This window comes from Hermetia illucens, chromosome 2, assembly GCF_905115235.1.
Source record: "Hermetia illucens chromosome 2, iHerIll2.2.curated.20191125, whole genome shotgun sequence".
Taxonomy (NCBI): Eukaryota; Metazoa; Arthropoda; class Insecta; order Diptera; family Stratiomyidae; genus Hermetia; species Hermetia illucens.
The window spans coordinates 89,548,947-89,564,452 of NC_051850.1; the positions used below are offsets into that span (position 1 = coordinate 89,548,947).

The 15,506-nt window shown below is 40.0% G+C and overlaps 1 protein-coding gene across 1 annotated transcript in view; it reads right to left on the reverse strand.

Annotated features, from left to right (window-relative positions):
* Nucleotides 1-15,506, reverse strand: part of LOC119648493 — a 72,151-nt gene that overhangs the window by 21,885 nt on the left and 34,760 nt on the right. The window contains exon 3 of the mRNA XM_038050259.1: nucleotides 11,122-14,148. Within this exon, the coding sequence (XP_037906187.1) occupies nucleotides 11,122-14,148 (3,027 nt within the window). The remainder of the gene's footprint in view (nucleotides 1-11,121; nucleotides 14,149-15,506) is intronic.

Sequence of the window (15,506 nt, forward strand, 5' to 3'; positions counted from 1 at the left end):
GAATGTCAAAATCACAATTCAGCATCCTGCGGAAGTGCCTGTGGAAAAAAAGGAGCCTACGTCGAAGTCAAGGTATTTTCATCAGGGTTTTCGTGATGTATTTCTCCATTATGAATGCATGGAAAAAGCTACCCTAAAGTCACTCTTGCAGGCAGCTTGTTCTGAAGACAGCGCAAATTCATCATCTGAAATACAGAACTGAGCATGCCAAGCCTCGAAAAAAATAGAGCACATTATCCACATGCTTTATAAACAGAATTCCATAGATCCATATGCCAAGGCTTTTAATTTAATATTCTAACTGGCCAAAGGGGTTTGAAAGTACTCAGGGACAGTCACCATATCTCAACCTTTTCTTGGTAAGATAGGAATCCGATCATATCAGAGGGCTGTAGAGCATAATTTTCGTTTGGAGGCTGATGAATTGTATCGTCTTCAGGGAAGTGGCTATGCTAACCGAGAGATTACTTTGTGCTTAGGTGGGTGTTGACAACTGAAGCAATGAAATATGTTAATGCCCCCAAACAGGTATGCTATTGCCACTTCTCTGCAGTATGTTGGCCGACTCCCAACAATATTAACTGCAAGTCTGACATGTTCAAGCCTATGCGGATAACAAGAGTCTTTCAGGCTGAAGGACATGCGATCCTAAGGGCAGGAAACCGGGTGTCTGAGGAGCGGTTAAATGACATGATGCAATTCGCAGTGATATTCAACGCACTCTGAACGTTCATTTGATCACTTCAAAAAATGCTCAGGAATGTAGAAGCAAACGAGCGTCCAATTTCGCCCAAGTTCGGACCGGGATCAACAACTGGAGTATCAGTAGCATTGATTAATACCGCTATGAAAAGCAGGGAACTACTCATAATTTATAAGGATAAGTAGCTTAGCCTAAATGCTGTTAGACACACCAAACTTTTCTGAATTTGGAATATTCCCTAGAATGGGGTGTCGAGTGTTCAGGGGCTATGACTCTTCCTTCCTGGCTGTCTGTCTGCCACATGTACTTTTGTCGAAAAATACTGTACTTATTGAGATGAAATTTAGAAGACACAAACTATAAAAGTAAAGTAAGCATCTACAGTTTTTTCTTTGAATATTGCTGTATAAGATAACAACTGAGAAGTCTCAATTAATACTTTAGGAAGCAGATCTCAAATTTGACTTGAGCTTCCAAGTAGTATGAGTATGACGGACACCCCTCAAAAACAAGGGCTGACAAGCATGTAGGTCACCGGAAACCAATTAGGAAGCGGAGGTCGATTTGAGTCAGTAAAAAGGCCATCCATATTCTGAGTAAAATTACGAAGAATAAGAAAGTCGGTATTTTCAACGAGAGGGATGAAGATTAAAACAACAAACGCCTGGCAGACGAGCAGAAAGGTAAACCTCTTGCTTTTAAACGATCTCAAGACGAGGTCGGAAAAAACACAACAGGAGCAAAGTGTGCAAGGGCTCGGACGCTAAGCAACCTCTACAGAGAAGTACGCAGCAACAGCCGACGAGCCACGTGTTACTTACGTGTGGCGCTGACGGATGATAATTCGAATTCTCTCACTCGGTTCGTGCGTCGCTAAGATCCGTGACGCCCGGCATAGTCTAAAACTCAAAGTCACCCCCTAAGACAAGATTTCGAGATTCGTACGGATAAGGACAAGCTCGCTTAAATCCCAAGATTCCCATTTACGACTGAGTAGTTATCAAGGAGGAGTAACGAAAGACGAGCAGCCAACCTTTCCTACTCCGTATAAATGGAGTTTATACAGTTCGGAATCAGGAACGCAAAGATGAAAGTGTCTCGCTCTTCAATCGACGCCGACCAACGAGCTGTTGTAGGAGATGAGGATCGATGGTCCGATGGGTTTGGACTAACCCCGATGCAAGCAGATCATGCTGAAGGTAGCGAACATAAATCTGAAGTACTCGGAGTGTATCTCAGCTAATCTGCTTGTCTTCCTCCTAGAGGAACCTTTCAGGGACTCCAGGAGAATCGGCTGGAGGAAGTTTTGTTAAGTTATCAAGAGCAAACTCTCCGGGGCGCTAATTGGTAAAATTGGCACGACAGGCGAATTGGAGTTAAAAGTCGAGGTTCTGGAGAAGGTATTCGGTGCCGCCATTGGAGTCTCGCACCCTGTTAAATACAACAGGAAGACACTGCCCCCGTGGTGGAATGAAGACCTGTCCAACAACTGTTACAGGCACAAATATTGACAGCCATACAAGGATTGCCTGAGGAAGTACAATTTGGTCATTAAAAATTCCAAAGGGCGTTCCTGGTTGAATTATTGGCGGAACATTGCGAGCACCAGCAAATCGAGGTTCAGTAAAATTCTGACCAAGGAACATAAGAGCCACCCCTTTCTTAAAAAGTCGGAAGGCCCCTGGATGGAATCTTCTTGTGAAACTTTGGAGCTTCTGGTTCAGACGCGCTTCCCCGCCGGCGAGGAAGATGAGTCAGAGAACGCAAAGAACGAATCGAAACAGCGGCGGTTTGATACGCCAGATCGTGACTTAAGAGCCTGGACTCCACCCAAAGTAAGGAAAAAATGGTAAATGTGATCTAGACGGGCGGATCCTGCTATTGATCGAAGCAGAAGTTAAAGAAGAAGAAGATATTGGTGTTTTATTTTGTCTAAATTAAAACCGGGTAAATGCAGAATACAATTTTTTTAGCCATTTGTGCACTAATAATAGTTTACTTAGTGCTATACATATATATTTATTTACTGATTTGGGGTTACCTCGATTTTAGTTTCTAATCGAATCAGTCCGCTAGAAAATTGACGTGCCAAATAATTATAGCTCAATAAGGTACCAACTTTAGCGAGAAGCAGATATAAAATTCACTTGTACAAACACAAATGTCGTTCATTGCGATGAGAAATCTAAGCGGAATCGGCATTAGTATGTAAGAGTTAACATCAGCCTCCTTGAATAACACGCAAAGGTACGCTGGGAGAAGAAACATGAAACCAATTTGCCGTATTCAGTTTTCCGGACTCAGTAGATATGCACTTTCTAAATACTCGTCTTGGAACGAGGAAAAAGTTTGAGTAGTGAACGAATACTCAGTACTCACCCTTTCCATTGGAGATTAACTCTTTAACGAAGGTTGAATTTATCACCAACAGAAGGGACAATTTACTGGAGAATGATCAAAATGTGGTAGCATGTATCTACATGCCTGTATGCATGCAAACTGAATTGTATTCGGTTAACGACCGGTGTTAGTAGGACGAGGTTTGAGAGACATACCCATTTGCTAAATCATGAAACAAGAATTCAAAATTAAACACATGACAAAGGCATAAAATTACTAGCGTGGTAGCTTTCAAAATATTAATAGATTATCAACCGGTCTCTTATGGAGGGAGCAGTTCTCCTTGAAACTGAACATCGCAAGGAAGCTGCAATTCAACAATATTTTAGCAGTTCTGGCAACGCGGATCGAGAAAGTTAGAAGTATAAATCATGAGGTAAAGGAAAAAGAAAGCAATAAATGAATGATTGACTAACATGGTTCTTCCTTCGGAAAACTAAACTTCGCAAGGGATTTCTGTAAAAGGGAACTACAGTATAAATGGACCTAGATTTTAATGGTGCTCTTTTGAATTTCTGCCTCTATTGAAAGGGACAGAAGTTTGTTTTACATGCTCCAAGCATCACTGAGTTATGAAAAGTTAGCTATTTTATTTATTTACTCTAACGAGTTTAATTAACATTTAATGGGGACGTTCGGGAGAGTATTTAGGTTACTGCATTCTCTCATTAATGCTTGTCACATTATCATTATTTCCGCAGTAAAAGCATATGAAAATCATTCCAATTAGTTCTCTACAAAATTACCAACCATTCACAAAGGCAAAGTAGATGGGAAACGTATTCTGAAACTCTTGATGGTTGTGAATGCAAAATAGCGTCATTGGGACCATTAAATCTAACACCTCGCCTATTATCATAGATTCATCCCAATTTGTGCGTATTTATTATAGGAATAGATACTAATTTCTACATAAATTAATTTCACTTTAGATTAACATTTGGGAATCAACGTTTTGAACCTATTCCAGGTTAAATTCCTGGAATAGGCCGTTTTGCAATGCATTCTAGCCGTGCAAGATGTCCTGGAACAAATTTTATATTACAGTAAAATACCTGCATGTCTAAAATTACGTTCATGACCACGGGGTCGATACTCAAAAATTAATCATTGCTGAAATATTAAAAATGATGGCCTCTGACGCAGGGCTCGTATTGACGACTGCATAATTTGCATTCGAAATGCATTCAATCGGAAGAATGGCCCAAATAATTTCTGGAAATTCATTTTATTCCAAAGATGTGATACCGATGGAGCTTGTCGAGCTGAATGAGCAATGTTTGTGAACACGATGTATTTTATATGTAATGTCCATGCAGTATAGTGCGGACTTCTCTGAAAAGTACCTTGTGGAGCCGGTAGGATACTTATTAGCTTAGACCTTTATGAGTGCGCATAACCTCAAAATCTCCTCTTCGGTCAGGATACGACGATACTATCCCATCCAGTATTCTTTGCCCGAAAATAATCCGCTTCCAAGAAAGATAGACTGGGATTATCAACAAAGCAGACTTCTCTAAGATTTTCTGGATGAATATTTTTATAATGACTTTTTCTCTTGAAACCGTTCCAGAGTCGAAAACAACCTAAATATAGGAAACAGACGTTTTAGAATCAGCTGAACTGCCGTTGAATTATCATAAATTCATGGTACTTTTCATGTCATTTTGCTTTCAGGCGAACCCCCAGTACATAGTGTACAGCGTACAAATTCTAACAAAGCCCTCCATAATCTGCCGTCTAACATCGAATATGCCTTTGACGTGATCAGCAGGACAAAAAGGAACATATTCCAGGCTAAGAGTTTTAAAAGAAAATTTCCACTCGTAACATCGAGTGGATTTTATTGAATTTTCGATTTCTAGGTAGAGGGAATGAAGGAGATGATTTTGATTTCTGTTCCAAGGCACCAGAGGCTCAAGCGAAACGAGAAGAAGAAAGAAAAAAATACCTTCCTCTTGAATAATATTATTACTTTCGGGAAGAGGAGGGTCGCAGGGCTGCAAGGACTGTCCTCGCGGTTTCCACGACGAAGAAATCGAGGAATTATTATGTGGGATTCTGGGGAACACTTTTTTGTTCATTGCCCCCATATTTCTACTCGTTCAATCAAATAGACACACTTTTTACGCTGAATCCCTATCAAAAGTAAATATTCCAGAGAATGACGAGAAGGACCGCGCCGTCGCGTCGGTCAGACAATTTATGGAATGTAGTATTTCTCCCGCGTAAGCTTTAACTGAAAAATCATCATGGAGGCTTGATTTAGCCGTTCTCATGTTCAATGTGTGCGAAATGTGTTCAGAGATTGCAACTTGCGAATAATTTCACGACAAGCCCTGGTTCCTTGGGGGAAGTCCTTTCAACCAGGAATATTTACAAAACATTGATATGCATCACTTCCTTCCTCGTTGACTTTCAATTGCATCCCCTTGTTTCGCAATTATGCATCCCCTTGTTTCGCAATTATAATATGTTTCAGAAAATTTCAAGCTTTATATTCAAAGAATTCCACTTTACGTTTCATACAAGATTTAGTGTAGCGTAGCGAAAAACTTAAAGGAATGAGGAAAACAGAAAGTTTAAACATGACCATGTATTATTTCGACTTACACGTTACCTATCTACAGAATCCACGCAATCAGACTTCTTGCCAGCTACACTGAGTTGTGGGTATTCCTCTGCTTGGAGACATCCTTCATTCAAAATTCGCGGCGCGCAATATATCGACTTTAGATGTCTTACAACTACAAAGCCATACCCATTGCTTCCCGAGTTCTATGCCAGCTTGTTGGTAATTCGGTTTTTTTTAACGTAACGTTTTAATGAAAAGCCATAAACCGATTGGGTTTATCGTTAATATTTTAGCCCCTAGGCCATAAAACATAAAATGGTACATCCTTTCGTTGCGAACCAAAAAAAAATCTACAGCCGCTGCGGAGGATACGAAACTCAATGGAATCTAATAAAGTCTAGCCTTCATTTTTTCCCTTTACGTTTTTATTTGGAGCGCACTCTGATATCCTCTTCATTCCGCTCAATGGAGGACTATAATAAAGCACGTTCTAAGCAAAGATGTTGTTGATACTTATATTTCTCGGGTGAGTTGAAAAGCACATAGTTCGTTTTTCTGCAATATGTGAGGGCACGAAGTTTACCACATGTCTTTATTTTGACGTCTGCCTTTTTCCAGGAGCTTGAGTGCCATCAGCTTGAATGGGAGGCTGACGAAGAATGTTTGGGTTAATACCTCATATCGGTCAGAGCAAGGCAGCTACACCACCAACTTCTTCTCTGGTGAATATGTACAAAGCAAGCGAAAAGTATCTTTAAAGAGGTTTTTACAAGGAAATGTCGAAGTTAAAGGCAAAAGAAATAAAACTCCAAGAAGGGGCAAAGTACTAACGTTTCAAAAAATAGTACTGTTTAGCTATTAAAGAGGCGAACGGTCTACAGTGGAATAGAAAAAGTTTCGATAGCTTCCAAAATTTGATACGAATAAAGCGAAACAAAAACGGTGTAGCGTCATTTTAAAATGAAAGCTGACTGTGTGCGATTATTGATTACTGTTTACCATTGCGGATATTCAAGGTGGTTCCCTCCGATGTTCAGCATACGGCAATATTTGAATACATTTGAAAATGAATGTTTTGGAAGATTGGCAGAGAGGGGTCCGCCTACACGCAAAGGGGATGTGTGCCTCAAAATACTTACCACACCTCAACGTCTTCTCAAACAAAGTTAATAATAATACATTGCCATATTGTTTGGAGACTGACTAGAACCCCTCCTTAAGAACACTCTCGAATCAGAGCATTTTCCAAGAAAATATATCCTTTAATATACATAGAGCAAGTTATTAAGACGTTTGGTTTAAATTCTACTTTTACTGACGAAACTAAAGACGAAGGTGTGGGTTCACGAAACCAACTGTACACCTTCCCAACGGTGCTAATTAAATCAGTATGAACCGCTCCTGTGAACGTTGACTGAGATTGCTACACAAAAGTTAAAAAATCTTAAAATTCTAATCTACCGAAACTAGTGCTACAAATACCCTCAGTACTAAACTCGTTCCACTTCTTTAACATGCTCAGCATGCTTTCCTTCTCCAATATGTGCTTAAAAAAAGAACCATTGTAGCAAGCAAGTAGCAAATAAATCCAAATATATGCAGAATTGGTGCTAGTTTTTAATTTTCCTTTTTTTCCACACTTTATTCTAATCACCATTAGTACCATTTTTTATTTTGAGTTTTGGACCGGCTTTGCCCGATACCAGTTATTTACCGTCTCGTCCAGTCTAGGTATTCACCGATCCTCAGCTAGCCCAAGTACAGCTAATTTTCGCTTTTGCAAGCCCCAACCTAGATATTCGCCCAGCTAACAACAGTAACGTCAAGATTGCAGGCAGGAGTGTATTGGAGAAGGTAATGGGTGGTAAAACGTCACAGAAAAACGAAACACTGCATATCAGCAAATGCATTCTCTCGTCAGATTGTCACTGAACACGGCGAATGAAATGTTGCATATTTCGGAAACCCTCTACGAAAGCCGTTTTAAGATTGTATATTGCTGAAATATCCCTTACCTACCCCTGCTTATCATTCAAGCAAGTAGGGCAGTACTCTAATCTCGATGAGATCCATATTTGAAGTACTAAAGAAAAATACTTGTAAAGCCGAAATTTCAGTCTTAAGACCGAAAGCCAGTATTAAATCTTTGCTTTAAAGCCAGTATTAAATCAAATATGAAATGCGAGGATCAGTCGAAAAAAATCTAGAAAGGGTACTCTTTTTCTAAATGTGATCTTGCGGGGTTTCTACCGATTAAATTATTTGAAATAATTAGACGGTTTTCTCTTTTTCGCTAGTATAATTTATACTGCTGACCACATTGCCTCCTAGTGTACCGGTACGGTCTTTAATGAAGTGCTCTAACACACTTCAAGGCCCTGATCCAACATGGATTGTTGCGCCAACGATTATTATTATATAATTTATTTTATTCGCCACTGTTCCCTTCATAAGTTTACCCGCCTTATTCTTTCAAATAAATACTTTTTTTTTTACCTTCGCCAGTCTGCCCACGCGGAAGTGATAATTCCAAATTGTTCAATTTCTAACCCGGAAAATAGGACGGGACAACTTCTATGTAGTTCCAATAAAGAAAGGCAATGTTGACAGAAGTTCAAGGCCACGAAAGAATGTAATTCGGCCTGTAAAAAATACTCAATATTCCAGCTTAAAACCAGCAAAGGGGTGGTAGTAGTGATGAAACCCTACTTACTACTTACTGAGATTACTGAATCGCTCTCAGAAGAGGACTTGAGGTTTAAATCGGTCTATAACATTAAGAAATGCAAAAAAAACGGTATCTGCCGAAAACATAAAATGGAGAAACAAGTATTCCTGGTTAATAGTGGATTGACATCCTTCCACCTTCTATCACACATTCACTTCGCCGACAAATATAATATAAGATGATACGAAGCATCCTGGTGCCAAAGTCATGGAGGTTTATGGCATTCTCAGTAAAAAAACATATCGCTATGGACTATACGTACTGGAATTGCAATAGTTGAGTTAGAGATTTATCTGATAATGCCGCGATATGGGAAATGTTGGTGAAAAACCATACGGAAAACGGTGCGCGTGAGTCTATGGTGTTGGCACTAAAGACCACTGTTCCACAATAATTTTTGGCAATTTTAACGCCTGACACATAGAATAAGGCTACCAGGTAAGGATTGTTTACTTGATATACACCAGTACGTTGTTGGCCAGAGAGATGGTCTGGTATGATAAGGAACTGCTGCATTCACAAGCACGATGGAAAAATTGTTATGGCTGGCTGGTTCACCAGGCTTTTAGGGAGCAGGCAACGAAAGAAACAGTGGCGTTGGGGCCATATAGCGTTCGACTACTCTGTGCCTTTACGTCTGTTGTTTGTCCCGAAATGAGTCTAGTTTTCGTAATGCCTTCTCTGATATGAAGTTATGTTTAAACATGGAGGAAGCTGGGGCAAACCAGAAGAATGCATGTCAGGATTTGCTGTCGTCTTCTACACCGATGACTCAAAAGCGGAACGGGGTTTTGGAATAATATCGAATAAAAACAAGAAGTGGGTTTTTTAAGCTGAAATATATGCGATTGTAAGGCAGCAACAAAGGTGATTGATAAACGGGTGAAGCGCCGGCACATCGCAATCTGTAGCGACAGTCAAGCTACAGAAAGGGCGTTGTGCAGTCCTTTGATTACTTCAAAAATCGTACAGAAAAGAAGAACCCTATTGAACTCTGCTTTTAGATTCAATACGGTGCAACTTCTAACTGAAATATCGGTTGCCTTAGACAAGGAGGGTTTTATTTCCTCCATTCCTAGACCGGAACTAGCAACTGGAATATCAGTAGCATTGGCTAATACTGCTATCAAAAACTGGGACCAAGCTCCCCATAATGGTAGGTGGCAGAGCTTTAATGTTGCTAAACGCAACAACCTCTTCAGACCAAACAAACATACTGCCAAGTTTATAATGTCGAACAGCACGGAGACTTTCAAGAATATTGTAGGCATTTTGATTAACTATGTGCAAGGGGGTAGCCCTTATGCTCTTAAACCCGATATGGAAATACATCTTCAGCTACCAGCCTACGCTAAAAGTTCGCTGTTGCGCAAGTTAATCCAAAAGTTTCAAAGTCGAAAACCGGAAGCTGGAGGCTTCAGGTATAAAAGGTTTGGCTTGTTTCTTATGTAACATAAGTATAGTTGACAGAGTTATTCAATTTCTGCGTGGCCTTTAGTGCCCCTTTAGTGTTATTTTGATATTTAGTATTTTGCGTTGCAGTAAATTTACATGGAAAAGTTCACTAGCTACCCCATCTTTCTAGTCAATTTCCACAAAAACATAATAATATACTATTCTTAACTTAATTAATTAATCGATGATCAGAAATCTTAAACCCCGTTCAGAAATCCAGAAACCCGGGTAGGAAATCGAATCCGTGTACGGCTCGAGTGTTTATTTGTGGATTGAGAAGGAGTATAATATAATACGTATAATTTTGTTAAATGACACGTGAGGGGTTGAAATGTTTAAATCCTGGGTGAAACTCCATGGCAAGAAACAACAATGGTTGATGAATAGAGGTTTTTTGTTTAATTTTCCTACACTCAAAAAACCACTCCATAAAAGGAGGGTGAAGCCGTCATGTACTAATGGGCGACAAAGACTAACTTATATTATAACTAATTATAACAAAAATCTGTTTAAAGTAGTAGAGAAATTTCCAATTTTAATTTTGGATCCATCCATCCATCAACAACATCAATAATTGGTGACACTTGATTAAAATTGAACCTGATTAAGAAAGTTGAGGTTAAAACGCACAAAATGGAAATTCTTACCTTTTCTCATTGTCATCTTGGTAAATTGAAAACGTACCGTATATATGCCAAGATAATCAAATAGTCGACAGTGCTCACCTCCCTCCAAATATACATTGACGCGAAGCCAGTTTTGCTTTAGAGCTCTTCACTTTTTAAGCTCTAAACTTTAACATTATAGTATAAGTCCTCTAATTTCCTATATTTAAGTGAATTGAGCTGTGCTAGGTCATCATTTACCAACATTTCTGCTATCTACTGTAATTATAACAGCCTGTGCATGGTCAACTGAACAATAGAAGTCCAGGACCCTTATACTGACATCCATGGGACAATAGTAAACAACGCCAAAGAACGCGCCAGGACAATAACCAAACATAACACCATTATTACACTAGGAAGATTCGACTCTGTCGACTGGACCAGAAACTGGACGCCACTCTACAATGAAAATATAAATCCGACAAAATACCACTGACAAGGATAGCATAGTACTCCACAGTAGACCAAAAACTCTCTCGGACAAGGAAACATCACAAAAGCTTCATATATAACGTACGAGCAACACAAGGATTTTCAAGGGCACGTGCTCCATCTGAGAATGAAATGTGAAAGAGGACAAAGGCGTGCATACCTTCTCCGGGACAGAAGTGACCGCTCATATACAGCCTCGGTGAAGCGAAAAACCGACTTTCGCTGCTGTCGTAGGAATGCTGCCGGCTGAGTGGTGACAGACGGGCATCGGTTTGGGGACATGGCTGTGAGGAGCTACGGATTCGATTATCTGAGTCTCGGTGTGTCCTAGTTCGGCATCGGCTGCGGTGCTGACCGAATTCGCTGTCATGCGACTGGACGTTTTCCTGGTCTGCAGCGTGGCGATTAGCTGTCCAAATAGATGTTGACTGACTACTCGGAGGGACGATTTCTACATTCCCTGCTTCCTCAATTTCAATTTGCTCCATCTGGTCTACATATTTACCATGGGGATGTCGCCATGGTGTTAGATGCATGCAGTACTCTAACCAATTATCTCTTGACTCTTCGTTCGACTTTGAATAGGTAGTGATCTCATTATCTGGACATGATATCTGCCTCATGAAAATATTTTGAGAGGCTGCTAATGAACTTGGAGAGACCATCTGGCCCATAGAATTACTTCTCACTAGAATAGTTTGGTTTTTAATTAATTTATCAGATATTTTGTCTTCACTTTTTCCGGGGTTTACATTGTCAACGTTTCTTGAATTGATTATTTTATTCTCACTTGACAGCCATTGTTGTTCATATTGATGGCCTTTATCGAATACCAAATGCTCAGGGGACGCAAGAGCTCTTTTATTGTCATCGCTTGCATCGCCAACAGTGCCACTGAGGCCAGCATTATCATTGTTTTCAAGATAGCCAAATTGTGACTCTGGTGGCGATGGGATTCTTTTACCGGAGGATTCACTTATTTGTTTCTTGACACTCCAGCCCGCCGATATATTGGCTTCATCGAAGTGCACTGTTTTAAATAGTTTCTCTTGATCTTGTTTGGTAATAAGATAACCACTCAAGATATTTTTACTCTGAATAATTTTATCTGCTGGACTGTCACTTGCAGTTCTACTGGCTGTACTCTCCGTTGTGGTGTCGGTTGCCTCTACATCTGGTTCAAAACAATTGTCATCTGTTGACGTATTAGAACTCTCGAGAGCTTTAAGGGCTGTGGACAAAGCGAGGAGGTCAATTAGTGCTTTTTCAACTACTGGTAAGTTTTCCAGTTGTACAACTGCCGATATTGATGGTATGCATAACTGAGGGGATCTTAATGGAAGAATTTTAGGTTTATTCAGATCAACGGAATCTGCATGTCGAAAAAGACCCTTCTGCATAACTATTTGCTTGAGGTTTGCTTGTAGCGGTGAGTCAATGATTGGATTCATGTGCTGACTAGCACTGAGCGCCTCTTGTTCAACACTATCCATGTACTCACTTATTCGACGCAAGTCCTGTATTATCGCCTCCTCGACAAAGCTTCGTTGAAGAAGTAAAGATTCGGCATTTTTTTTTTCTTTGAATGCTCGTTGGCATGTTTGAGCTCCTTCATATGGCACATAATCCTTGTCATGCAGTTCACCCCCTTCAGTTCCTTTCTTCATTTGGTTCGTACTGGCCCCAATAATGAATGATTTACTATAATCCTTGCAAGAAGTTTTCTGCTCGTTACTCGTTTCATATTGTTCTTCGTTACATATTCTAGCTACACTCTCCTGTCGCTCTTGTCTTTCGGAACTATGCGTAAATCGTAGCATTTGGTCTCGTAAATTTTCATCACGTCGGACATTTTGGGTTTCACGATTAGTGTCCTTAGAATGCCCATATTTTTGATGCGAGTCTTCCTCCCTGAATGAAGTCACAGCCGGATACTTGTCATACAAAGGCGAAAAATTCTGCTCAGGTACACAAGTCGAAATTTGGGCTTCCATTTTTATTGCATCATTTCCAAGTGAATCATCACGTAACCTCGTTTCGTTATCGCAGTGGGTAATATGTGGCTGGGGACTATTGACATGAGCATTCACGCGATTAGACTGCAAATCTCCGACGGAGCCACATAATTTAACCTCATCCTTGTAACTTTTACCTCCAGTATCTGTTGCCTGCAACAAGTTCTCTTCTTCAGATCGAGTAATTTCGAGTATATTTTCAGCCGACCCGGTAGATGTCCTTAGCGTTTCATGTCCATTTTTTCGTTGGAGGGCGCAATTCAATCCCTGCGAGTTAAGTTGATCCAACGCGATTATATTTAAGTTTTCATCGGATTTCCAACGTCCCTCCCTTCTCTTATTCGTTACTGTCTGCGTTGAATTATTCAAATTTAATTTTCTCTTTGTGTGATGCAAATCTTTATGATTGTCTCGGCGTGGCTTTAATGGCGGCAATTCGTTATAGCTGTTGCTTTTATAGCGTTCTAGTGGCAAATTATCTTCCTTGCACGGCTCTTCTCCTTGCAGGGCTCCCGATTGACTATTACTTGAACTTGCTCCTGTCCTGTGATGGTCGGATGCTATCATATCGTGGCTTCGCCAACGCTTCATGCCCTCACTGCCATAATGGTTTTGGGAGGAAGGCCGCCGTGCAGGTGTGCTGCTACTTCGCGCTGAAATATTTTGCCAATAACTCCGAGCGGTTTCTACAATTCCAATATGCAATTCATTTTCAGGCAGATAAAATGTCTTTTTGGCTATTTTTCTATCGTTTTCTGTATCGTTATACTGTGGCTGTGGGGGCCATTCCGCCTGACGATACCAATGTAGGCTCTGCCGTTTAGCACTTTGGGTAGCATCCTTCCCACGATCCCGATTGCTGTTTGGGGACTGCCTATACACATCTTTTTCCACGGATGACGACCAAGAATTATTTCTATCATTCGACATGTTGGCAGCTATTGGTCCCTGATCAAACATTTCTTTTAAATGAAAAATTTCGTGCCGTTTCCGTATATCCTCATTGAAATGGACTTCCTCAGAACTGCTTCGGGAACGATATTGGTCATCTGACGGTGGCCAACTTATGTCTCGTTGCCGCGGATGACGGCGGTTTATTTTCAGGACAACTTCGCGAGTGATAGGGCGTCGTTGTCGAGGTCGACTTTGCCTTTCTGATTTGGCTTCAGGTGCTATATAAGGCGAAAAGCGATTTAAATGTTACTTTTAGCAGTTCCAAAAACAAATTATGTGCGATTGTGTGGAATGCATGTTTCATCTTGTATCTCTAAATGATGCTGTTAGATACTACTTTTCAGTCTAGTCACGAAATTATGGTGTTGAGACTAAACTTGGTTACGACCAAATCCTAGTTAGTCATTGAAGATTGTTATCGACACATATCATCATTAAAGTATAATATCATAAAATAATATTTTCGCTGTAGATACTAAAAGGAATGCCTTAATACTATGGTGACAGATCCATAGTGGTTTGATAGAATGACATTGCTATCATACATAGATTAACTATCCTGAACTAGTGTTTCCAAGGAGAAACTCTAATCTCAGCAAACATACAGAATTTCAAAATGGGCTGAATCTAGGAAATAAGGTTGCCAATACCATAATAAACTGATTCTTAAGGGCAAGCAATCACCTTTGATTTGCCGTGAAAGCAGCAATTAAGATCGTGCAGCTCAAACGTCGGTATGTTTACATTTCGTTAGAAGTAGTAACAAAAAGAATCAGACGTACAGATGACAGTAACAAGGAAACACCAAATTGAAAAGGGATAATTAGAGAAATCTTAGGTATGGAAATATCATGACGGCCAATTGAAAAGTATTGTTAACAATTTAACGAGTAATAAAACAAGAAAATTTTATAGAGCTTGACATTCGGAGATGTTCAAAATTACCACCCCGATTAACCGCTGTCAACTAAGAGGTCAGAATACCCCCAAAAACTGAACAAATCGAGAAATTTGACTGTGCAGTTCTGCTAGCACCTAAATGCAGCTTCGCTAAAGTCGCTTCTAGTATGAGTTCGTTAGCTAGGCTCAGGTTCTGCCAAGGGTTTGGATCTTCTTGCGTTATGTACGAAAAACCACGTATCTGAATAATTGTGCCGCTAAAGCTAGCAACAAAGTAAATTTGATGTCCATACGTAGTAAAAAATTGCGAAAAATCAGTAACAAGTCGGGAAATCAGAATCTAGATGTTTCAGGTATGAAAGGTTTTGCGTATTTCTTATATAAAAACATTTGATTGAATATTTGTCCCATTTGTACCCAGCACGTAATGTATATGCATATATAATGTCAGAATATTCACGTGTGTTGCAATGGATACAATGATGTTGCCTTACGCCAGTGTCGTGACACTTTTAATGTACAAATAAATCAATCGTACACGTTGTAGAATGCAAGAAATTCGCAAAAAATTCAAAGTTTCACCCTCCATAGCTTTGTTAATAAAATTCAATTTTCTTCAAACTTGACCAAATTGTGGTCCCTTATACCAACGCCAAAGTTTGTACTTCTGGGATTG